The sequence below is a fragment of the Thamnophis sirtalis genome, unplaced genomic scaffold, assembly GCF_051295495.1.
Source record: "Thamnophis sirtalis isolate CommonGarterSnake01/CBP01778 unplaced genomic scaffold, rThaSir2_p1.2 scaffold_1, whole genome shotgun sequence".
NCBI lineage: Eukaryota > Metazoa > Chordata > Lepidosauria > Squamata > Natricidae > Thamnophis > Thamnophis sirtalis.
This window is the reverse complement of record NW_028261381.1, coordinates 6936236-6961809: the sequence shown is the minus strand read 5'-3', so window position 1 is coordinate 6961809 and position 25574 is coordinate 6936236. Positions and strand designations below refer to the sequence as shown.

General features: G+C 44.1%; 1 protein-coding gene and 1 non-coding gene across 2 annotated transcripts; one reads left to right on the top strand and one right to left on the bottom strand.

Annotated features, from left to right (window-relative positions):
- Nucleotides 1–3288: 3288 nt before the first annotated feature.
- On the bottom strand, nucleotides 3289–3395 carry LOC148049328 (U6 spliceosomal RNA). Its single transcript, XR_015695293.1, has one exon. It is a non-coding gene; the product is annotated as a U6 spliceosomal RNA (small nuclear RNA).
- A 6519-nt stretch (nucleotides 3396–9914) lies between these two features.
- Nucleotides 9915–13475, top strand: FZD7 (frizzled class receptor 7). The gene has a single exon (XM_014054826.2). The coding sequence runs from the start codon at nucleotides 10549–10551 to the stop codon at nucleotides 12268–12270; it is 1722 nt and encodes a 573-aa protein (XP_013910301.2). The 5' UTR covers nucleotides 9915–10548; the 3' UTR covers nucleotides 12271–13475.
- Nucleotides 13476–25574: the final 12099 nt, after the last annotated feature.

The following is a 25574-nucleotide window of genomic DNA, read 5'->3' as shown; positions in this document are numbered from 1 at the left end:
AAAAGCTGTAAATCCTTCTTTCAAGGTTTTAATTCTGAATTTAAATTAGTCTTCCGTGGTTCCTAATTGCAATACGGGTAAGCATTTCTTACAAATTCTAGTAATAAAAACAACTGAAGACCATTCGGTTTCCTTAATGAAACTGCTCTAGCGTGCTGATCATATTTTTATCATTGATTGTGGTAAACATAAATATGCATTGTATTTATAAATGAAGTGTTATTTATGTTATACAAAAACTATTCATTATCTTACAAATGCATCAAATTAAGAAATTATTCAAATTCCACAGTAGATGGGTTGAATATAAGAAGTTTTAAATTCAAATCTCACATAGTCACATGGGATTTTTACTCCAATAACTTTACGGAGTTGTTGTAAGGTATCACTGGTTCTATTTAATTATTTAAAGAACTTTATGCAATCAAAGTGGTATACAAAAAGCAGTACACGATAAATTACAGAGTACATCTATTATATCATTTCATTTTAATTTTATTATTAAATATAGTCCCCCGTTTGATACTTAGATAAGCCCTCAAGATACTTCAAAACAATAAATCCAGTAATTAAAACAAGTTAGTCAAACCAACCCAACAGATATCAAAATTGAAACCAGTATCATTAAGATCAGTTCTAATTTAAAAGAGTGACAAAAGTGATGTGACTTCATTAGTTTTGTCCCTTAATACTAAGAGAGTGGAGACCACACACATCCTCTGGGTGAGAACATCAGCTGATGACGGAGTAGGACTGCTGACTTCCCCTGGGACATCAGACTTAAATCAACCTTTGATCTTGAAAGTGCATTGGGTTACCTCTTATGTCTCAGCCCAAAGCAGGGCTGAGGGTTTGCAGGGGTTCAGGAGAACCTCTAGCTAAGATTCTGTGTAGTTCGGAGAACGGTTCCACCACAAAACCGCGGTCGACTAAAGCGCGCTCGACGAAACCGCGTACCTGATGTCATCACAGCGCGACGAAAAAAGCTGTAAAGATAAAATTAACACGTAAACCTAAACCTAACCCCCCGAAACCTAACCCTAAACCTAACCCTAAACCTAACCTTAAACCTAACGCTAACCCTTAACCTAACCCTAAACCTAACCCTAACGCTTAACCTAACCCTAAACCTAACCCTAACCCTAACCCTTAACCTAACCCTAACCCTAACCCTAACCCTAACCCTAACCCTAACCCTAACCCTAACCCTTACCTTAACGTGAATCGGCTTGCTTTAAAAGTGCTTTTTAAAGCGCCCTTTTTTCTCCGCGGTCGTATTTGTCGCGCTGCTGATGACGTCAGGTACGCGCTTTAATCGGGCGCGCTTTAGTGGACGGCGGTTTTGTCGTGCCACGTCGGAGAACCACCTAAATCCCACTCCTGGCTGGCCCCACCCACCCTCCCCTGCCCCTTCCAGGAGCCCCCACGCGACCTGTTTTGGCTGCAGGTAAGTGCAGCAAAAATGCAGGGTGCGTGTGCTTCGGGGAGGGCGAAAAATGGGCCTGGGAAGTCCAGAGGACCTCCAGAACCTGGGAAGGCCATTTTCGCCCTACTGGAGGCTTGAGGAAAGCCTCCGGAGCCTGTGGAGGCCAAATTCTCTCCCGCCCCAGTGATGCAGGAAGCCAACTAGGCCACGCCCACCCAACAACCAGACAGAGAACTCCTTGATGAAATTTTTGAAGCCCACCGCTGCCCCAATCTACACCGCTGGGGGGGAATAAACTGAAGGGAGACTCCCATATAAATCACCTTAAATTTCTGGAGGAAAATGGCATTTATAGCTACGATAAATAAATACACAGGGTAAATGGCATATGAATTTAATGAGCGTTTATTGGAGTGCAGCTAATTAAAATAGGAAGAATGTTCTAAACCCAACAGTTCTGTGGCAATCTAAAGACTGCCAATCATTTTTATGGCCTAAACTGCCAGGGATTACAGTCCACTTCATTAGGGGTTTATCAAGCAAAGCATATGCCGTAATTAATTCAGTCTTTCAGGTTCTGCTGGTTTTGTTGCAACAGATTAACATGGCTATTCTTGTGCAGGATATTCAAATCAAACCAGAAGTTTTCTAACAATTAAGGAGCTAAATGAAAACTTTGTGTGACTGTGGCATTATTGAACTTTCAAGAAAACAAAAGCAATCAAGGCCTCCTTTGAAAGCAAAAATTAAATATTAGAAGTATTTAAATGTTTTAGGAGAGATATAAATCTGTGATATATGCATTCTATACAAACAATTGAATATGTATGACAAACACTCTCAATCCTATTTAAGCTAAAACAAATGCTATCATGGATTCAGTGATGTTAAAACACAATGGTTCCTACTGAAGACCTCGCTACTGATAGGTTACTGGCGTAACCCTTCTATAGTTTCGTATGACTAAGCTGTACATGGTTACAAAATGTTTTTAACCACAAAGCTTTAGCTTCGCCATTTTGCAATTACAAATAAAAGACAAGACTGCTTTCTCTCCAGGATCAAACTAAAAGCAAGTCAAATCCTGCCATTAAATATATATATATATTGCAACATGACAGCTGATTACATGTGAAACATAGAATTATGTAGGTGTAAGACTGCAATTCTTTGTAGAACTCTTGATTACTTTTAGGTGAGAATTTATTTCATGGGTGCTATCAAACATGGAGGAGGAGAAGGAAAAGTTTAATGAGGACAATAATGGAAGAAAACTGTTTTTTTTTCCTCTCATTCCAAAAGTTTTATTTCTTTTAAAAAACACAAATATTTCATCATTCGTCAATCATTAAAACATTGAAGTACAATTTTTTTGTATGCCCCTCCCTCCCTCCACCCCCCCAACCCCCCTCCTCCTCCCCCCCCCGACTTCCCAGAACCCGTACACGGTATGGATTTTTAACAAACACAGTCTAAAATCTATTGAGAAAAAAGAAATAAAAAAATTAATGACATTCTACATTGACCTTAGCTTCTTCTTACTGAACTAACTTTAAACAATTTAAATCATTTCTGATCTTAAGCATAGGCTAACTGGAATTTCTTGGTCCCGTATTTATTTTGTATATAGTCAATCCATTTTTTCCAGTCTCGTTTATATATCTCATTTGAATGATCTTTAAGATATGCCGATATTTTAGCCATCTCGGCTAAGTTTCAATGTCCATTCTTGGATTGTAGGCAAGTCTTCCTTCTTCCAGTATTGCCCCACCAACAGTCTTGCTGCCGTTATTAGGTGCAGAATCAAGTTAGTCTCTACCACTGTAAAATCAGTACATATACCTAATAAAAATAACTGAGGAAAAAATATGGAACGCTTCACGAATTTGCGTGTCATCCTTGCGCAGGGGCCATGCTAATCTTCTCTGTATCGTTCCAATTTTAGTATATGTGCTGCCGAAGCGAGCACGAAGAAGGCACGAAGAAAACTGTTAATGCAAAGAACTGAACATTGTTGAACACCTTGTATGTGATTGTAAGAAGATTGTGCAGACAAAATTTTTGATAAATAAAGTGGCCGCTTGATTCACTTGAATCTTTAAAAAACCACTGGCAACAAGAAAATGTCAGAATCACAATAATGAAAAAGTAGTTGAGAACCCAAAAAAACCTCTATGGATATTCCAAATATAAACTGATAAACATTTAGCCCATAGTAACCTGTTGTGGCCTGGCAGGAGCCGTTGGAGCTGCCGCCAGACTTCGACAGTGAGGGGTCTTATGAGTCAGCCCTGGAGGAGATGGAGGACCCTGGACAGGGTGCCGACTCCAAGCAGGGCGAGGAGAGACTGATTGGCCACCAGGTGGCGCCGGAGCCTTGGATCAGAGGGAGTGATCCGGAAAACACTTGTGAGTTGTTTCGGAATGCACGCCGTCGAAGGGCTACTCAGCGGCAAGAACAACTGTGTAATTATATGAGATGATTATGCTCAGCTGATGCTTATTAAGATCCTCTCCTGATTATAAAAGAGACTGCTTGTGCCACGCCCTTTTGCAGAAGTCAACGTTCACGATTAGGAGAAGCCAACTTGGAGAATTGGTTTGCTGTGAGAGCTTGTTTTGCATTGGCCTAAGTTTGTAGGACTTGCTGCCAGAGTGCTTATCTCTTTGTTTATTTTGGGCTTGCAGCCAACGAGAGTCTGGACTGATTAAAAGTATTCTTCTTTACGTTTGTTTTTGGCTTTTGTTCCTGGATGGCGACCGGGGTGGTGGTGGTGTCAGAACACTAACGTAGATATGACTGATTATAATAAATAAATAAATATATATATGGACAATTCACACTGCAGCAGCTGAAGACAGAACAGTCAGTAAGAAAACCTACGAAGAAATAAGGAAATATAATGTTCTTCAGAGTGGAAAAAAGAAAGTAATGAATAGAATAGAATTCTTGGTTCCACCACAAAACCGCGGTAGACTAAAGCGCGCTCGACGAAAGCGCGTACATGACGTCATCACAGTGCGACGAAAACAGCACGCTGTGAGCGGTAAACTTAAAATTAAAGGGTAAATCTAAACCTAACCCCCCCCAAACCTAACCCTAAACCTAAGCCTAAGCCTAACCCTTAACCTAACCCTAAACCTAACCCTATACCTAACCCTTAACCTAACGCTAAACCTAACGCTAACCCTTAACCTAACCCTAACCCTAACGCTTAACGTAACCCTAAATCTAACCCTTAACCTAACCCTAACCCTAACCCTAAACCTAACCCTTACCTTTATGTGAATCGGCTTGCTTTAAAAGCGCTTTTTAAAGCGCCCTTTTTTTCCGCGGTCGTATTTGTCGCGCTGATGATGATGTCAGGTACGCGCTTTAATCGGGCGCACTTTAGTGGACCGCGGTTTTGACGGGTCACGGAATTCTTTATTGGCCAAGTGTGATTGGACACACAAGGAATTTGTCTTTGCTGCTTATGCTCTCAGTGTACATAAAAAGACAAGATACTTTCTTCAAGAATCATAAGATACAACACTTAATGATAGTCATGGGGTACAAATAAGCAATCAGGAAACAATATCAATATAAATCGTAAGGATACAAGCAACAAAGTTACAGTCCTACAGTCATAAGTGGTGTCAAGGATAGTTGGTGCCATACCAAAAGATTAGAAAGGTCCCTGCACATAACAGGAATGGCCATAATCTCAATTTATCATGGACAAAAAAAAAATGCATTGCTCGCAACAATGTGTATTGTGACAATATACAATATTGATGTTATCCATGGTCCTTGGGAAGGTTTCATAGTCAAAAGTACCAAATCCAGCCAGGACTATTTGTCTGGTTCCACCACAAATCCGTGAAGCCCTTATCCGCGGAGACATAAGCGCGAAGACTAATTCGCGCCGTTCTAAGCGCTAAGGAAAAACGCGACCCTACCGCGATTACATAATCGTGGAGGGCAAATCCGCGCATTCCCAAGCACTCAGTACCCTAAACCTAACCCTAAACCTAACCCTAAACCTAACCCTAAACCTAACCCTAAACCTAACCCTTAACCTAACCCTAAACCTAACCCTAAAACAAACCCCTAAACCTAATCCTAACTCTTACCTTAATTGAAATCGGCTTTCTGCTGCGGCGCTGTTTTAAAGCGCCCTTCTGTTGCCACGCTGTTGTCACGGCGGTGATGACACGCGGTGATGACGTCGCGGCTTTAGCGGCGCACTTATGTCTCCGCGGATAAGGGCTTCACGGTTTTGTCGTGCCACGCATTTGTCTAAACAGCAACCATCATCCCCATCCCTATCATTACCCTCATCATCTACTCGAATTTGTGTCCTTAGCAGTATAACCCTCCGATTTGTTTTCATTCTGCCAAATGCTTTCAAATTAAAACAATGAAAATAAAAACTCTCTCTTAATAAAATTGTTAAAGAGTACCAAGTCTCCAAGCTTCCTGTACTTTCCAAGCGAGGGAATTCCTCGTCTGGAGGCTTCAGCAGAAAATGCCCTGCCTTTCTTATTCTCAAACAAGTTCTTCCTGAAAGCTCCCTGTGGACCTTCTAATTCTCATTAACAGGAGTCAAGGTAGAAGTGGCAAGCTGAGGTTCTTTCCAGCTCCAGAGCTGCTGCAATAAATAGCCCTCCCTTCCCTATTTCCATGTTCCAGAAGCACAGCGTGTTTAACAAAATACCTTGCAGTATGCTATGAGAGAACCAGGATGATCACCTGTTCTATTCTGCCCTGAGAAATAAGGGTAGGCCTTTACAACAAACCCAAACCAGTTTGTAAAACTGACTCAAGTGACTGCATCTTCTTCACTTTGAGAGATTTTGTTCTCTGCCTCTTATGTAAAGCAGCCGCGCGAGCGATATTGGGTGTACCAAGATACACCCATGTTACACCTTGTGACCCGTCAAAACCGCGGTCCACAAAAGCGCGATCGACGAAAGCGCGCATTTGACGTCATCACAGCGCGACGAAAAAAATTAAAAATTGAAATAAAAATTAAATTAAACCAAGCCGATTCACATAAAGGTAAGGGTTAGGTTTAGGGTTAGGTTAAGGGTTAGGGTTAGGTTTAGAGCGTTAGGGTTATGTTTAGCGTTAGGTTAAGGGTTAGCGTTAGGTTAAGGGTTAGGTTTAGGGTTAGGTTTAGGGTTAGGTTTAGGGTTAGGTTTAGGGTTAGGTTTGGGGGGGGTTAGGGTAAGGTTTTTGCTTTTTTTTTCATTTTTCGATCACAGCGCGATGTTTTCGTCGCGCTGTGATGACGTCAAATGCGCGCTTTCGTCGAGCGCGATTTTGTCCTCCGCAGTTTTGTGGTGGAACCGTTACACCTATCCTCCGTGAGCTGCACTGGCTTCCTATCGGTCTCCGAACGCGCTTCAAGGTGCTGGTTATTACCTTTAAAGCCCTACATGGCCTAGGACCCAGATTATCTGCGAGTCTTCTGCCACATACCTCCCAACGGTAAGATCACATAGGGTGGGCCTTCTCCAGGTGCCGTCGACCAGACAATGTCGTCTGGCGGCTCCCCGGGGGAGGGCCTTCTCTGTAGCCGCTCCGACCCCTATGGAACGATCTACCCCCAGAGATCCGGACCCTTCCCACTCTCACGGCCTTCCGAAAGGCTACAAAAACCTGGCTATTCTGGCAGGCCTGCGGCTGTTGACCTCATGAATGAGGTCCAGCCCCGCCTAGATTGAGTGCATGAAGTGATCTTTTAATCTGTTTTTTCTCTTTTTTTAATTTTTTATTCTTTTAGAGATGTATTTCTGTAAGCCACCTGGAGTCCTTTGGGATTGGGCGGCCTATAAATTTATTAAATACTTAAATACAGTCGTGGTGTGGATATGGGTGTTCCCCCTTAAAAAATGAATACTGTACATTTTTCATCCACCGATAGTATGAAACAAGGGGAAAGATGATGGGAAACACTGGAATTCTGCCATGCTAATTCATTGTTTATTGGTTATTTTGGGGTTGGATCATCAGGTTCCACCACAAAACCGCGGAGGACAAAATCGCGGTCGATGAAAGCGCGTATGTGACGTCATCACAGCGCGACGAAAAAGATCGAAAAATGTAAAAATAAAGCGAAAACCTTCCCCTAACCCCCCCAAACCTAACCCTAAACCTAACCCTAAACCTAACCCTAAACCTAACCCTAAACCTAACCCTAAACCTAACCCTAAACACAACCCTAAACCTAACCCTTAACCTAACGAAAAACCTAACGCTAACCCTTAACCTAACGCTAAACGTAACACTAACGCTCTAAACCTAACCCTAACCCTTAACCTAACCCTAACACTAACCCTTAACCTAATGTTTACCTTTATGTGAATCGGCTTGCTGTAATTTAATTTTTATTTCAATTTTTCGATCTTTTTCATCGCGTTGTGATGACGTCACATACGCGATTTCGTCGACCGCGCTTTTGTGGAATGCGGTTTTGACGGGTCACGGGATCATCATATGCTGACTCTGTAAACCGCTTAGAGAGGGCTGAAAGCCCTATGAAGCGGTATATAAGTCTAACTGCTATTGCTATTAATGGCACATCTCCGAATTTAGGAAGAACTTCCTATTGAATTCAGGAGTCAAACTATTCTCCAAAGCAGGGGTCTCCAACCTTGGCAACTTTTAAGACTTGTGGACTTCAACTCCCAGAATTCCTCAGCTAGCTTTACAAGTCTTAAAGTTGCCAAGGTTGGAGACCCCTGCTCCAAGGGACCTGAGGGGGCAGGACAAGAAGCAATGGATGGAAACTAATCCAGGAGAGACGCAACCTAGGACTAAGGAGAAATTTCCTGGCAGAACAATTAATCAATAGAATTAGTTGCCTCCAGAAGTTGTGGGTGTTCCAACACTGGAGGTTCTTAAGAAGAGTTTGGACAACTATTTGTCTGAAATCGTCTAGGGTTTCCTGCCTGAGCAGGGGGTTGGAGTAAATGATCTCCAAGATCCCGTTGCCTGTATTCTATTATATTCTAAAACATGCATATGATTGGGAAGCTAAAAGCTGCAAACCCAAATCCTTGGGCTGAGAGATTAATCCTTGGGATACCGGTATGTTTCACGAGGCAATTTGCTCACATTTACACTGCATATTTGACCAAGCTCCATTCTTAAGCCAGTTCTTAAATGAAATCAACCTTCCAAGTAATTCCCACCTCCAGATCCCCAGCAGATTTAAATAATGCTGAACAAAAGCGTTCAATATTCTTTACTATAAGCAAAGGAAAATCTTCAGCGTAAATGAATTTCAATAGATGTTTCTAATTCAAGCTGCATTCCTCAAAACCGTTTCTTTAATTTTTTGGGGTGTCCTGCTAAAGAAATTGAGACCAAGCCATAAACCAGTTTGGATTGTGAATTTGGATTTAAATATTTCCTGCTGTATGGAAGGTATATAATCCAATTTTTCTACACATAACTGGGTGTGTGTGTGTGAGGTTTTCATGGTGAAACAACATGTACAGCACCGTCAATCTTTTGCACCATTTCAAAAAAAGATATATTCTCAAAAGTAAACAACTGAATTTAAAGAACTGGATTGAACCTGGTATCAAAAATATTTTAAAAGATAAGCCTCAAGTCTATTTCTTTTGTGGTTTCAGGTTTATCTTCCACAACCTCAATTACTGTTTTTTTACATTTTCATAGTATTTGCTATTATTTTGAATGCCGTCTCTTAAGTATTTATCATGGATAAATTCAGTCTTATTCAGTTAGTTGAGGTAGAAGAACTACATAAAACTCAGAATAAAAGACATTTTTTTTTCCAGGTGACTTTCGGGCTTTCAAAAAGTTATTTCAGGAGGGGCCACAGCCGTTGCATCTGCGGAAAGTCCCTTTGTAAAAAAGGGGAAAAAAAAGTTAATTTCCAGCACAGCTGTATGCAATTCCAGACATCCAGATCTCGCTCTCTCTCGGCTTTTTTTTTAACACCAGATTCCTTCTGAATGTTCGCCTAACCACAGATTAACACGGTTCTCCTCCTGCGCTCCCCGCGCGCCTACGTGTCTCTGCCTCCCATTCAAGAGCCTGAAAGTTTCTTTCAACTTTTTCTGCAGGAGAAATCCACCATTACGGGATCCCCCGCCCCGCATCCCTCCCCACCCCTCCCCTTTAGAGCCTTTCATCTTTCTGTCCAATCCTCAACCGAGGTAGGGAAGCAACCGATTATGCGATTGGTTAGAAGCTCGAGTTCTATGGCCCCGCCCACTGCTTGGTTTGTGAATGGGGCGAAGGGGTGGAGTTCCATGGAATACCAGATTTACACATACACGAATATATATAGATATATAGAGATAGATATTCAACGTCTTTTTTTCCTCTCCTTTATTTTTATTCGGTTTTTTGGGGGGGCTTCCAGGGTGGATGTTGCTTGTTGCAACGGCATCGAATCTCTCCTGTTGCTGCTGGAGAGAGAGAGATTTCATCTTGCATGCTTAAGGGCGCCGTCGGGATCTGGGACTAGCCGCGCTTCTGTTCAAAGGATTTAGCCCCATTGCTGGTCAAGGAGATAAAGGAGTGATTGGATTTTTTAAACAACAAAACAACAACAACACCCCACTCCTCAATTAAAGACCGTCTGAAAACGGAGAAGTCACAGAATTCTGGAATTCCCGAACTTTGGAGGGGTTGAACACAAGCCAGCTGGGGAGTGGAGCCCGTTCCTGCGCTCGAACTTGGGGACGATCCTCCCACCCACCTACCCAACCTACCTACCCCTCCTCCGTCCCAAGATTCCTTGGCGGCCGACCGACGCCGTTGCAAAGACCTTTCTCTCCTCGGTGGAAGAAGAGAACGTCGGAGTAGCGTTGCGCCTTTGCAAGCCTAGCAAGGAATTTCCCATTCAGCCCTTGGCGAGCGATCAACGAAGGGAGCCGGTTTGGCGAGCGATCCCGCCTCTTTCACCTCCTCCACCCGAGAGGAGCCTTGCTTGGAAGAGCCTTGTGCCGCCGCGTCAAGCCTTTTTGGCCGCTGGCCCTCTCGGGGGGCTCTGGGCTGGGCGCCGCCGATGCGTCGAGACTCCAGCGGCTCTGGGCTGTGAAAGAGAGCCGCTTGCTCTCCGCTTGCTCTCCAGTCGTTCCTTTCCTCGCCGATCATGGATCGCGGAGCCGGAGCGCCGAGGACGGCCCTTGCTTCCTTGGGCCTGGCTGTTTTCCTGGGCGTCCTGTGCGGGATTCCCCGGGGCTCCGCCGCTCAGTCTTACCACGGGGAGAAAGGGATTTCTGTCCCGGACCACGGCTTCTGCCAGCCCATTTCCATCCCTCTCTGCACGGACATCGCTTACAACCAGACCATCCTGCCTAACCTCCTGGGCCACACCAACCAAGAAGACGCCGGGCTGGAAGTCCACCAGTTCTACCCGCTGGTGAAAGTCCAGTGTTCGCCGGAGCTGCGCTTCTTCCTTTGCTCCATGTACGCTCCCGTCTGCACCGTCTTGGAGCAGGCCATCCCGCCCTGCCGATCCCTCTGCGAGCGGGCCCGCCAGGGCTGCGAGGCCCTGATGAACAAGTTCGGCTTCCAGTGGCCCGAGCGGCTCCGCTGCGAGAACTTCCCCATGCACGGCGCAGGTGAGATCTGCGTGGGCCAGAATACTTCGGACACTTCGGGAGGAGGAGGAGGAGGAGGCGGCGGAGGGAGCCCCGAAAGCGCCACCGTCTTCCCCACCCCGTACCTGCCCCATCCGACTTATCACCCGCAGCGCCCCACCAACTCCGGCTTCTCCTGCCCGCGCCAGCTCAAAGTCCCCCCGTACCTGGGCTATCGCTTTTTGGGCGAGAGAGACTGCGGTGCCCCTTGCGAACCAGAACTCCCCAACGGGCTGATGTACTTCAAGGAAGCCGAGGTTCACTTTGCCCGCCTCTTGGTGGGCATCTGGTCAATCCTGTGCTGTGCTTCCACCCTCTTCACTGTCCTGACCTACCTGGTGGACATGAGACGCTTCAGCTACCCTGAGCGGCCCATCATCTTCCTCTCCGGCTGCTATTTCATGGTGGCCGTGGCTTACGTGGCTGGCTTCCTGCTGGAGGACAAAGTGGTCTGCGTGGAAGGCTTCTCGGAAGACGGCTACCGCACTGTGGTGCAGGGCACCAAGAAAGAAGGGTGCACCATCCTCTTCATGATCCTCTACTTCTTCGGCATGGCCAGCTCCATCTGGTGGGTGATCCTCTCCCTCACCTGGTTCCTTGCGGCTGGCATGAAGTGGGGCCACGAGGCCATTGAAGCCAATTCCCAGTATTTCCACCTGGCTGCCTGGGCCGTGCCTGCCATCAAGACCATCACCATCTTAGCCATGGGGCAGGTCGACGGGGATGTGCTCAGTGGGGTCTGTTACGTGGGCATCTACAGCGTGGACGCCTTGCGGGGCTTTGTCTTGGCCCCACTCTTTGTCTACCTCTTCATTGGCACCTCCTTCCTCCTGGCTGGCTTCGTGTCCCTCTTCCGTATACGGACCATCATGAAACACGATGGCACCAAAACCGAGAAGCTGGAGAAGCTGATGGTGAGGATTGGCATTTTCAGCGTCCTCTACACTGTGCCTGCCACTATTGTGTTGGCTTGCTACTTCTACGAGCAGGCCTTCCGGGACACGTGGGAGAAAACCTGGCTCCTGCAGAACTGCAAAAGCTATGCCATCCCTTGCCCCATCAACGTCGCCCCGATGAGCCCCGACTTCACTGTCTTTTTGATCAAATATCTCATGACCATGATTGTGGGCATCACAACTGGCTTCTGGATTTGGACTGGCAAAACTCTCCAGTCTTGGAGGCGCTTTTACCACAGACTCAGCACAGGAAGCAAAGGAGAGACTGCCGTATGAGGCTCCCCTTGGCCTCTTCTCTCCCCTTGTATGGCAAGGAACAAGGGCTTGGACCGTTGTTCCTTCAGACTAACTTTGCTTCTCATCCAGAGACGCCTCCAGACTGTGTTTCGGGGCAGTAAATATCCTAGGAGAATTTGCTTATTCCCTCACCCTGGCCTTCTCACTTTCTAAATGGTTCTGCAGTGTCTGTTTAGAGTATCTGGCATAGTGCCGAGAAGGGAAGTTTGGGGCAAACAGAAAAGCAAGCTACCTTTTTTTACCGCGTGATTGGTGCCAAATCAGACCCCCCCTCCCCCAAATCAGAATCTTAGTTTACAGCCTTTCTAAAGTTATCCAGGAAAGCTCTGAGAAGGGATAGAGTGTGTGTGCGCGCCCTCGCGCCTGTGTGTGCATATTCATTCCTTTAAAAACAGGAAATTGGGGGGTTCCTCCATATTGTAGCAGTGCAGTCAACTGCAAACCTACTTGGAAGTTTTAAACTCCACAGGATTCAATGGGACTTACTCCCCAAGTAAAGGCGTAATGGTTTCCAGCTATGCAAACTTGCCTTGGGAGCAAGTTAACCCTCACACTTAGTTGAGCTTAACTTCGGGAATCCGCGGTGCATGGGCTTGGCTAGGCTGTAAGGAAAATTCTGCTTTTCCAGTTTTTAAAAGTTTTCTTCCTGTCTGATTCGGGCTTTGGCAAGAGAGTCTTGCTGAGATTTTAGGGAGGAGCAGGGGGGGGGAGAAGGGAGGAAAGAAATGGGTCTGAAAAAGAAGTGACATGTTGATTTTTGATAGAATGGCTTTAACTCCCTCGCCTTTTGTTAGAGGAGACAAAGGAGAAACAAAAGTGGGTTTCTCTGCAGCAAAGCGTAAGCCAGGGGTTTGGTTTTTATGGGGAAACTTAACAAAGAATTTGTTGAGGTTCAGCTAGAGCTGCAGTTCTTTATCTTCTTTTTGTGAACACAAGGGAAAGGGTTTTCAGGGAGTCCCAGCGTAACTGGAGAAAAGCTGAGTTTGCCTCTCTTTCCCCTCCCCATCTCTTTTTTCCCCCCAGAACAACTAACAAAACAGCCAATAATCAAACAAGCCTTTTAAAGCTTCTGTAAGGTTTTATAGTCACAAAGTTAAGAGTTGGTTTCCCTGGCTGATCCATTTGTATCGCCCTTTGATTTGTAAAAGGGACAGAGGGAAGGACCTAGAAACTGAGAAAGAGGAGGAAAAAGATATTTTGCAGTCCTGGTCCAATGGGGGGGGATCTCACTGCTCCCCTCAATATGCTCTTAGATTCCCTTGAAACCAGTAGATTATTAAAATTGTGGCCTTTGTTGGGAATCAGTTTCTTGCAGATGTTTACATGGACTTGGAAGTGCTACTAATTCATTAGTGGAGGCATTTAGGAATACAGCCTTAACTCTTCAACAAAAGATTGCCTTGATTAAGGCTGAAGTGTCCTATGCTGATGTACCTGGGAAAAGACCCCATTCTATCCTGCGTCCAGTTCAGATTTCAAGGATTGAGACTTGCCACCCATTTAGGCCCCTGGCAGCACACAATCACTCTGTTGAAAGTGCTACACGGTCTTAGGAACCGTCTGTCTAGAAAAGGTCCTGTGGAATTCAGTGGAATCTGCTTTCCGATAAAGATAGGCTTTTTCAGCTTAAGGAAATGCTGGAATTAATGTGTCTTGTTCATAAACTATGTGTTTATTTTTTCAAGGCTCCCCGCATTCCTTTCTTGAATGATCGGCCTATTAAATACGTCTGAAGTTAAACATCATTATATATAACATTTCCTCGAAGAGCCCACTGTTGGAAATAAATTGATTTCAGAAGCCTTTCTGAAATGCTACATTTCACAAGCTAGCTTTTTTGGAAATGTAAGGGGGTTCTATTTAATTTTACCCAATATACTAATTGGAGAACTGGGGGCTTTTAAGAAGTCATACTTGGATTTCCCCTTCCTTCTCCAGAATGCATCAATATATATATATTTAATCAATGGATACCTTTACAAAATATTACCACTATTAAGAAATGTAGAATTGGCAAGGAGGGGAGAGAAGAATTTCAGGTACAATACTGGGGAATAAACAGCAAGGAAAATGTTCCATTGATTCATTTGTAATATCTGATCTTCCAGGTTCTGATATTCTGGTTTGTTTGGGAATTTTTAAAAATGAGCATAAGACAAGCTAGAAATGCATAATGTACATTTTGTAAATCTTGACATTTCGTAAGAAAATATATATGTATTTATGTTTTTACTTAACTTTTTTTTGTTTTCAAAATTTCCGTGTAAGACGCATTTCTTGTATATGTACAAGATACAAAAATAAATGGATTTTTAATATAATTTGTGAAAAGTTGTGTTTTAATTTGACGTTTCCCCCCTGCATTTCATTAAAAAAAAAGTGTTAAATCTTTATCACACTGAAGGGGAAAAAATCTTGGTGAAGGAGCCGTTCCTAGACATATTTATTGTAAATAAATCTTTTTGGACTGAATTGAGTCTTTTAAATGAATGTGTCTCAGGCTGGGCAGTGCAATACAGCATGTTCAGGCTTGATTGCAAGTGTTTACTTGAAGGGATTCCAAAGGGATTCCCAAGATGGGACTCCTGCTGTGATCCGGTATGGTTAGGCAGCCTCGTCCAATGGCATGAGATTATTGGGAATTTAAAGATTCCAGATTCTAAACAGCTGGATTACAATATATTTGTTTTAAGCAATAGTTGTTACGGCAAAGTAGAAATAGCTCTTATGAAATCAATAAGGATTGTCTTCGAAGCTAACATTTTCTGGAGTCCTAGTGGTATTTATTTAGTGTCTTTGCTCTCCTCTCTTAAAAAAAGTCCTATCTTAACTAGTCTCCTGTTCCCAAAGCAGCCAGTTGAATGCCTCTCAGAAGCCCACAGGCGAGTAAGGAGAACAAAAAGCCTTTTCTTACTCATGGTTTGTTCCCAGTAACTGATAGTCAAAAGCATTCCACCCTCTTGCAATAGGGATAATGTAGAACCATTGTAATTAGTAGGCACTATTCATAGCATTTCTCATCTCAAACCCCCCCCCCCACAAGATGTCCTATCTGAGCCCCATCCTCAAAACAGGTAGACAGAAAGACTTGAAGTTGGAAGTAAGAAGGACTTTCAAGACCAACATCTCCCAAGGCAACCAGGATGGGCGAGGAGGAAGCCTATATTCGGAATTTGGGAAGACCCAAATCTTTTAGGTACTGCTTGGCTAGGCCTTCCTAACACTGGCTGGGGAATTCTGGGAGTTGAAGTCCGCAAGTCTTAAAAGTGTCCAACGTTGGAGATCCCTATTTTAGGTGGTTCATTTTTTGGTTCCACCACAAAACCGCAGTAGACAAAAGCGCGATCGACGAAAGCGCGTACGTGACGTCATCACAGCGCGACGAAAACATCGCGCTGTGATCGGTAAATGTAAAATTAAAGCGAAAACCTTACCCTAACCCCCCCAAACCTAACCCTAAACCTAACCCTTAACCTAACCCTCTAAACCTAACCCTTAACCTAACGCTAAACCTAACGCTAAACCTAACCCTAACGCTCTAAACCTAACCCTAACCCTTAACCTAACCCTAACCCTAAACTTAACCCTTACCTTTATGTGAATCGGCTTGCTTTAATTTTATTTTTATTTCAATTTTTAATTTTTTTCGTCGCGCTGTGATGACGTCACGTACGCGCTTTCGTCGAGCGCGCTTTTGTGGACCGCGGTTTTGACGGGTCACGTATTTTCCCCCCCAGAGGCCCTGTTTCAGCTTACAGTTGAAGATAACAGAAAATAAGACTTGACTTTGCTCCTGCAGAGGCCCCTCTGCCATTCTCTGTACGTGTGAAACCACATGCATGGTTTCCTCACTGTTGTTGGGATTCTCTGTTACACAATAAAACAATTGCGCTTGTAATCAATCCAAGGGCCTTCACAACTGGATGACAGAGTGGCTTTCTATCCTCTTCATGGTTATTCCTTATTTGTCCCGATAGAAAAGAATATATGTAGCTCAGGGTCGAACTATGGAATCCGTGGTACTCTCTTGGTTGATTCCTTGCAAACATTTCATTACCTGACTAGGTAAGAGCCGAGGTGGCGCAGTGGTTAGGGGTGCAGTACTGCAGGCCACTTCAGCTGACTGCTATCTGCAGTTCAGCGGTTCTAATCTCACCGGCTCAAGGTTGACTCAGCCTTCCATCCTTCCGAGGTGGGTGAAATGAGGACCCAGACTGCGGGGGCGATATGCTGACTCTGTAAACCGCTTAGAGAGGGCTGAAAGCCCTATGAAGCGGTATATAAGTCTAACTGCTATTGCTATTGCTAATATCAGTGCTTGTGAATGCGTGGTTTGCTCCCTGTTTATATACAGTAGCTTTCCATGCAAGTGTGGTTTTCTCTTTGAGAAAAAATATCCCAGGAGTCAACACTGACTTGAAGATACAAAACAGACAAAAACAATTTAGACACAATATTATTCATCTTAATTTCTTGGGTTTTTATCCCACCTTTATTACTTTATAAGTAACACAAGCCAGCAAGCATCCATAATATTCCTTCCACCTCCTATTTTCCCATAACAACAACCCTGTAGAACGGTTGGCCTGAAAGAGGACTTCTGCAGATAGCCTGAGTTTTTTTATACACAGGAAGGAATCCATTAAAAATGAAATGGGAGACACGAGGGGAGAAATGAAACAGCTGTATTCACAGCAAAAGGAGATCTGGGCAAAAATGGAGAAACAGGAGGGTCAAATTCAAGATTTAGGAGTAAAAATGAAGGAAAGGTGGTGCAGTGGTTAAATGCAGCACTGCAGGCTACTTCAGCTGACTGCAGTTCTGCAGTTCGGCTGTTCAAATCTCACCGGCTCAGGGTTGACTGAGCCTTCCATCCTTCCGAGGTGGGTAAAATGAGGACCCGGATTGTTGTTGGGGGCGATATGCTGACTCTGTAAACCGCTTAGAGAGGGCTGAAAGCCCTATGAAGCGGTAGATAAGTCTAACTGCTATTGCTATTGCTATAAAGTGAAGGGAACTTGGAGAGGTGGGAGATGAGGCAGCTTCATATCAATAGAAGATTGGAAGATGAGATTGCTATGTTGGAATTAGAAAGGTCAGCCTTCTTTCTCAGAGTTACAAGGCACATTAAGGAGACAGTGGCATATTACTATTACGGCCATATAATAGCTATGATTGGTTTGGTTTGGTTTGGTTTATTGGATTTATATGCTGCCCTTCTCCCAGGGACTCAGGGCAGCGTACAACATTAAAAAAAAAACACATATTACAAAAGTTAAAAAAAATTAGATAGAGTATCCAAAAAACAAACCCAATTGAGATTAACAATAACATTAAAAAAATCAATTAAAATTAACAATGATCAATAATTTATTATGTTTTGTTCAGGCCAGGCTGGCTTGCTGGAAAAGCCAACTTTTTAGGGCGCGTCGGAAGGACCTGAAGTCGGGGATTATACGAAGCTCCGGGGGGGCAGCTCATTCCAGAGGGAAGGCGCTCCCACAGAGAAGGCTCTCCCTCTGGGGGTCACCAGTCGACACTGTCTGGCCGACGGCACCCTGAGGAGGCCAACTCTGTGGGATCGCACTGGATGGTGGGAGGCTACCGGTGGCAATAGGTGGTCTCGCAGGTACCCTGGGCCTAAGCCATGGAGCGCTTTAAAGGTCATAATTAGTACCTTGAATCACACCCGGAAGACAACCGGCAACCAGTGCAGGCCGCCTAAAAGGGGTGCAACATGGGAACATCTTTGTGTCCCCATGATAACCCGCGTGGCCGCATTCTGGACCAGTTGAAGCCTCCATGTGCTCTTCAAGGGCAGCCCCATGTAGAGAGCGTTACAGTAGTCCAGGTGAGAAAGGATGAGGGCATGAGTGACTGTGCACAGAGCATCCCGATCCAGGAAGGGGCGCAACTGACGTACCAGGCGAACCTGGTAAAAGGCCCCCCTGGTCACGGCCGTCAGGTGTTCTTCTAAACTAAGCCGCGTATCCAGGAGGACGCCCAGATTGCGGCCCCCCTCTGAGGGGGCTAAAATCTCTCTCCCTATCATCAAAGATGGAGCAAGATGCACAAATCGGGATGACGGAAACCACAGCCACTCAGTCTTGGAGGGATTAAGCTTGAGCCTGATACCATGTTTGGCAAACAAAGTGAGATTGTTGGCACATTTGACACATGTACCATTAAGCTTGCATTAGATGAAATGGACTCAGGTCCAGGAAGACTAGGGCAATCATAAATATATCAGCTTTTTGCAATAAATCAGAAAGCGCCTTTTCCAACTAACAAATGTTAATAAAAGGCATGTGGAAAACATCTTCACAAGGTTTTGGCCCTCAGAAGGCCTGAAGCACCCACACCCAGCAATAAACTTTTTGAGACTTGACGCACAGACACACTTCCCACCCGCTCTCTTACATGATTTATATGGCTCTTACTGGAAGGAATGCGGAGTGCAGATGATGGCATCATCCTGACAAAGTGGTGCTGTGGGTGGAACTTGTACCCATAAGGTTTCCCTTCAGAAAAGGTTGTGAATCATTCCTAGCAAGAGAGGAGCCTGTTTATCAAGCACCAGAATTAAGAAACCAGAGTTTGGTAAGGGAGACACAAATAGGGTTAAAGTGTGTGTGTGTGTGTGTGTGTGTGTGTGTGTGTGTGTGTGTGTGTGTGTGTTTCCAAAGGGTCTGTAAATGTGGAAGAACATTGAACAAGAGGAAGAGAAGGAACAGCATTTAGAGCAGTGTTTCTCAACCTTGGCAACTTGAAGATGTCCGGACTTCAAGTCCCAGAATTCCCCAGCCAGCGAATGCTGGCTGGGGAATTCTGGGAGTCGAAGTCCAGACATCTTCAAGTTGCCAAGGTTGAGAAACACTGATTTAGAGGATCTAAAGAGCCGAGGTGGCGCAGTGGTTAGGGTGCAGTACTGCAGGCCACTTCAGCTGACTGTGATCTGCAGTTCATCGGTTCAAATCTCACCGGCTCAAGGTCGACTCAGCTTTCCATCCTTCCGAGGTGGGTGAAATGAGGACCCAGACTGTGGGGGCGATATGCTGACTCAATTTGCTAAAAAATCTGTAAACCGCTTAGAGAGGGCTGAAAGCCCTATGAAGCGGTATATAAGTCTAATAAATAAATAAATAATAAATAAATAAATCTTCAGAAAAAAGGAATTCCTTAATTTCACAGCAGCAGAGTAACAACCTCCATCCTGTGCTAGTGAAAGTGAGTGATCCATGAAGCAAAAAGGGGGGGAAATGGCGGAGATCAGGGCCGGATTTTCCCGTAGGCTAACTAGGCTTCATCCTAGGGCCTCAAGATCAAGAGGGGCCTACATTCAAATTGTTAGCAAAATTAAAATTACACTATTCTAAAAACAGTGAACACTAAAACACTGAACCGAAAATAAGGAGAAATTCTACGCATATGACTAATAAACAAACATAAAAATGTATTGGTTAAGATCGTTCCAGCGCCGCGGCAGTTGGGGAGCCCACCCACGTTCCCGGCACAGGCGATCGGGCGAGAGGCGCGGCTGCTCCCAGTAGCTGCCCCGTCGACACGGAGCCCACCAGCGGCCAGGCAGGTGAGGGCGAGGGGGCCGAGCCGGGCAGCTGAGCGCAGCAGGGGAGGCGGCTGGCCTCGCTGCCTTTGCCGCAGAGCAGAGCCGCCCTCCGTCGGGAGGCCAGCTATATATATATATTGATATATATTGATATATATCACAGTAATGATGTATTTTATTGTCTCTCATGTAATTTACAAACTTAAAAATGGGAGGTGAAAGGGCCTCATAAGTGGAATAGCCTAGGGCCTCTTTTCATCTAAATCCGGTCCTGGCGGAGGTGATTAAATTTAGATATATAGTAGCTGGGTTCATACATTTATAGTGATGTTCAGCTGATTTTAGCTTAAGATTGTGTGACCCCCAGTCTTTATATAAACCATACTTTATTGTTGTGTATTATATGTGAATCCAGCCATTGAGACTTGTACAACAAACCATTGTGGGCTTAGTGTGTATAATCCAAAGCATTACATTGGTCCATATACCTAGACTCAACGGCTAATGAACTCTACTAGAATAATAGCAATAGCAATAGCAGTAGACTTATATACCGCTTCATAGGCCTTTCAGGCCTCTCTAAGCGGTTTACAGAGAGTCAGCATATTGCCCCCAACAATCTGGGTCCTCATTTTACCCACCTCGGAAGGATGGAAGGCTGAGTCAACCCTGAGCCGGTGAGATTTGAACCGCTGACCTGCTGATCTAGCAGTAGCCTGCAGTGCTGCATTTAACCACTGCGCCACCTTGGCTCTTAGAAACTCATAGGAACCATTCCTTGCTTTTTTGAGAACAAAAAATGTGAATGCAAGCAATGCCACCATTTTTAGTGTCTTTGCAGAGTTCAAAGATTTCTCTTTTGTTTAGAAAAGATTTAGCATGAGTGCAGACTTAACACGTATTTTTGCTCTGAAGTAATATTCAGATCTGCTCAAATGAGGTCAGAAAACATGGAAATTGTGACACAACACAATAATAAAAATAAACACAATAAAGCTGTCCGTGGAAAATGTGCATATTTTTTTAAAAAGTTTATGCCACCCACACTTCTTCAGACTTCTTATTCTTGGTATTTTTTCTTTTCTTTTTCTATACACATCAAAGCATATTCTTGCCAAAAATCATATATTTGTTTTTAATAGAGAGTCTGTACTGGAGACAGTCAAATTGAATAGCTTCCCAAATATTTATCTAAACTATGAACCAGATCGGGTGTCTTCCATGGCCTAGATCCAAGAATATCTTACACACCCCTTTTCCCCCCATCTATATACCTAGCATTTTCCAACATTCCATCCAACACGTTAAAACCAACAACTTATAACAAAGGCAAAGAATTAAATTTCCCCCTTAGTCACTGCAACTGGTTGCCAATTAAACACTGAAGCTAATAGGCATTATTTGCTTACATTTTGCTATGTTTTAAGAGAAATGTATAAGCATACAGCTTGCCTTAGATCATTTCCCCATCTTCACAAAAAATAAACTCTCTGGGAAAAAAAAAGAAGGCAGTAAGGTGTGAGTATGTGCGTGTGTAAAATACTATTTTTAAAAGGAAAAATATGTGCATGCATGCAAGCACACCAGAAGTTCAAAGCTAGCTTTGATTCTTTGAAGCAACCGTCAGAACTCATGAAGACAGAATCTTTTAATGTAATCTATGATGAAAAGGGTTTTTTTTTTTTTAATTTTAATTTTCGTAAAGCCTCGGTAATGCTATATTCATTTCTTTTAAAAGAGCCAAAAGTTTTAACTAGCATTTCCTGTCCTTGTTTATGAAGAGCGTTCTACTGGGATTGGCAGCCAGTAAGAAGAATGTCATCGACACCCTTGAATAGGAACCCAGAACTGCTTGGAATGGAGCAGGATTATGTGGGTGGATGGAAAAATGACTTGGGGGCTAAATTGTTGCTCATCTTGCTTTTTCTCTTGCTAAGCCGATACTCAATATACGCTTTAATATTTGTGACAGAGAAAAATCCTTCCGAATATGAAAGTTCATAAGAAGTATAGACGTCATCAACATTAAAGTCGCCGTGGCACGACAAAACCGCGCTCGACTAAAGCGCGCCCGATTAAACCGCGTCGCTGACGTCATCAACAGGGCGACAACAGCGAGCACAGAGAAAGAAGGGTGCTTTAAATAGCGCTTTGAAAACAAGCCGATTCAAGTTAAGGTAAGGGTTAGGTTTAGGGTTAGGTTAAGGGTTAGGGTTAGGTTTAGGGTTAGGTTAAGGATTAGGGTTAGGTTTATGGTTAGGTTAAGGGTTAGGTTTAGGGTTAGGGTTAGGTTAAGGGTTAGGATTAGGTTTAGGGTTAGGTTAAGGGTTAGGTTTAGGGTTAGGTTTAGGATTAGGTTTAGGGGGGTTAGGTTTAGGTTTAGGGGTTAATTTTAGGTTTAGCGTTTACAGCGTGCTTTTTTCTCCGCGCTGTTGTCGCGCTGTGATGACGTCAGCTACGCGGTTTTGTCAAGCGCCCTTTAGTCGAACGCAGTTTTGTGGTGGAACCTAAAGTCGCTATCCAGAATGGTGAGATGGGTGGAAAATACATTTAATAAATAATAAATAAACAGGGTGAGGAACCGTAGAATCCAATCTTTTCATGCCCTGTGCATATATTTCAGAAAAAGAAAAGCTCGAACAAACATACAGAGATTATTGACCTTCAAAATCCATGCCACAATTTGCCTGGACTGCTTTTTGGAGCCAATGAGATCATTTAAGCGTGTGCCACTCATCTTTGGTGATCTTTTGAGCTACAAAGGATCTCGTATCTTGCCTTAAGTGGCAAATAAAGCAGATTAGCTGATCTGCCCAGCCAGCTACTTGGGCCACTGGGATACACTGTAGTTATAATTCAGTAAAGTCCTGATGCAGATCCAACAGATATAGGAAGGGAAGGAAGAAACCCATCAGAAGAGCAAGAACTCAACAATCCTACAGTCTTTCCAACTTCTACAGTGAAAGCAAAGAGTTTTATTTTGGAAGACCATAGTCTTTGACTTACAAATTGCTTGCTTAGCAGCTCTTTCAAAGTTCCAATGACCCCCCCAAAAAGTACTTAAGATCCATATTCAAATTCTAACAGATTCCCCCCCAGTCACATGACCAGATTTTGGATGCTTCACAATTGGCCTGTTAGTTAGACAACAAGTAAGCAGTCTTTTGACTAACCCACATATACACACACTTGCTAGGCAATTAGGAGCTTCCAAGATTCGCTGGCACCAAACACGTGCAGGGATCTTTTTGGAGAGATGGAAAATGGTATCATAACGATGTTTCACATTTTGTTACTACCGTTTCGCCCCGCGCGCACCCACCCGCTTCGCTTCAAATGTAAATAAAACAATTTGACTCTGGAACATTTTGATTTGATTTGATTTGATTTATTATTTATAGGCCGCCCTTTTCCCTGAGGGGACTCAGGGCGACTTACAATTCATGGGAGGGGGTGTGTAAGACAAAACATAAGACAGTACGTGAATAAAAAATAAACAATAAAACACAACTTTCATTCAACATTCGGGTGGGGCGGATTAAAATCTTTATCCCCAGGCCTGACGGGCTAGCCAGGTCTTAAGGGCTGTGCGGAAGGTCTGGACGGTGGTGAGGGTACGAATCTCCACGGGGAGATCGTTCCAAAGGGTCGGAGCTACTACTGAGAAGGCTCTCCTCCGCGTAGTGGCCAGTTGGCACTGACTGGCGGATGGAACTCGGAGGAGGCCTAATCTGTGAGATCTAATAGGTCGAAGGGAGGTAATTGGCAGGAGGCGGTCTCTCAAGTACTCTGGGAACAGAGCTACATTTTCACCATTCCACATCGGTTGCCTGTGCGAGTTGCACAAAATGACCCAGGCGGCCTCGAATCTGATTTAAGATGAACTACTACTGATACCTCTAAACTTTAACTTCTAAGATTTTGGAGATAGCAACCTTGTTAAGAATGTAACCAAGCCAGGCGGGAGAAGGCCTCAAGCAGGAAATCATTACATTATTACATAAACACAAGAGGGCAAGATCTGACACACATATACACATACACACCCCTTTGAGTCTTTATCTAATTTTTCCCAGGTGAAAGCTACCAGTCTGGGGAGATTCCTGCGGAACAGGCATTAAACAATAAAGTAGCTAGTTTGAACTCTACACATATGGATTTGGTTATTCATGCCTTACAAGCCTAATGGATTGCAATATACAAGTCAGAGTCCTATGTTTTAGTGGTACTGGCTGACATATTCTATGCCTGTTAAATGTTATGGCAGCCAGTAAGAAGATGGGGTGGCGCAGTGGTTAAATGCAGCACTGCAGGCTACTTCGGCTGACTGCAGTTCTGCAGTTCGGCTGTTCTAATCTCACTGGCTCAAGGTTGACTCAGCCTTCCATCCTTCTGAGGTGGGTAAAATGAGGACCCGGATTGTTGTTGGGGGCAATATGCTGACTCTGTAAACCGCTTAGAGAGGGCTGAAAGCCCTATGAAGCGGTATATAAGTCTAACTGCTATTGCTATTGCTGCTATTGTTATGCCCAAAAGCCATTTTCTGATAGCCCTGAATAGGACAGCAGAGACAGGCAGCCTGTGACATCCATCATACTGTACCAGAGTTCTCAACTGTCTTCTTCCACGCTTGTCCCTTGAGCAAAGGACACCTGAATAAGGCTAGTGGGTTTCCGGGTCAGTGACGGGCTATTTGCTTCCTATTGTCCATCCCGAAGTGTCTCCCTGTGGAGATTCTGGGGAGCAGGAATGCTTGGATGTAGTTCTCTTGGGCCTCCCCCACAAAGAAATTAGTGTTTGAGCTTTCCTGGCCACCACTGAAAGGCCTTTTGTTAAGGTTTCTAAAACCAGAAAGAGAACTATTCCCCCTCCTTTCTTAAGGTTGTGACTCAACTCTTCCCAACTCTCAGGGCATCTGTCACTGTTTTCTCAAGATAGCCTAGGCCACAACTGCAACATGTGTTGGAGCATTCACAACTCCAATGCATACAAGCAGGTCCAGAGAAGCCATTAAAGCATTACTTGGAAGGGTTGCACCGAAGAGAACCTGCCTTTTTTTGTCTTTTTGAGGCCCTCATTCCGTATAAATGGAAACAGCCCCAAAGGCTAAACTTTTGTGATGCAAAAGTGTCTACTGAATGGATTATTTATATGTATTTTTTCATCAAGAGATGGTAAATAAGTCAGTCACCAAATATGCAAATGAATAATAGCGGGTAAATGACTTGAAGAGTTGCAGAACTCAGCTGGGGGGAGTCTTTACTTGCATCATACTTCACTCCCCTATCTTTCATTTATTTACACTTAATTCATTTACGGGTGGCTTTGTTGTTGCTATGGTGCCTCTCTTTCAGTGAAATGTCTTCTAAAATGCCTTTTAGAAGGACTTGCCCAAGCAAAATTAATAAATGGATGTAGTTTTTTTTTTTAGTACACAGGGCAGGATTAGGGTAGATTTTGAAAGATTCCCACTTCACTTTTCAGCACATTTTCGAAATCTTCCAGTTTAAACAGGACAATGATTCAAGATTCAAGATTTAATGAATTTGTACGCCGCCCAATCCCGAAGGACTCCGGGCGGCTTACATAAAAACAATTTTAAAAGAATACTAAAAAAATTTAAAATAGAGAAACAAGCAAGTTAAAAAGACACAACATGCGCTCAACCTTAGTGAGGCTGGACCTCATTCAAGAGGTCAACAGCCCCAGGCTTGCC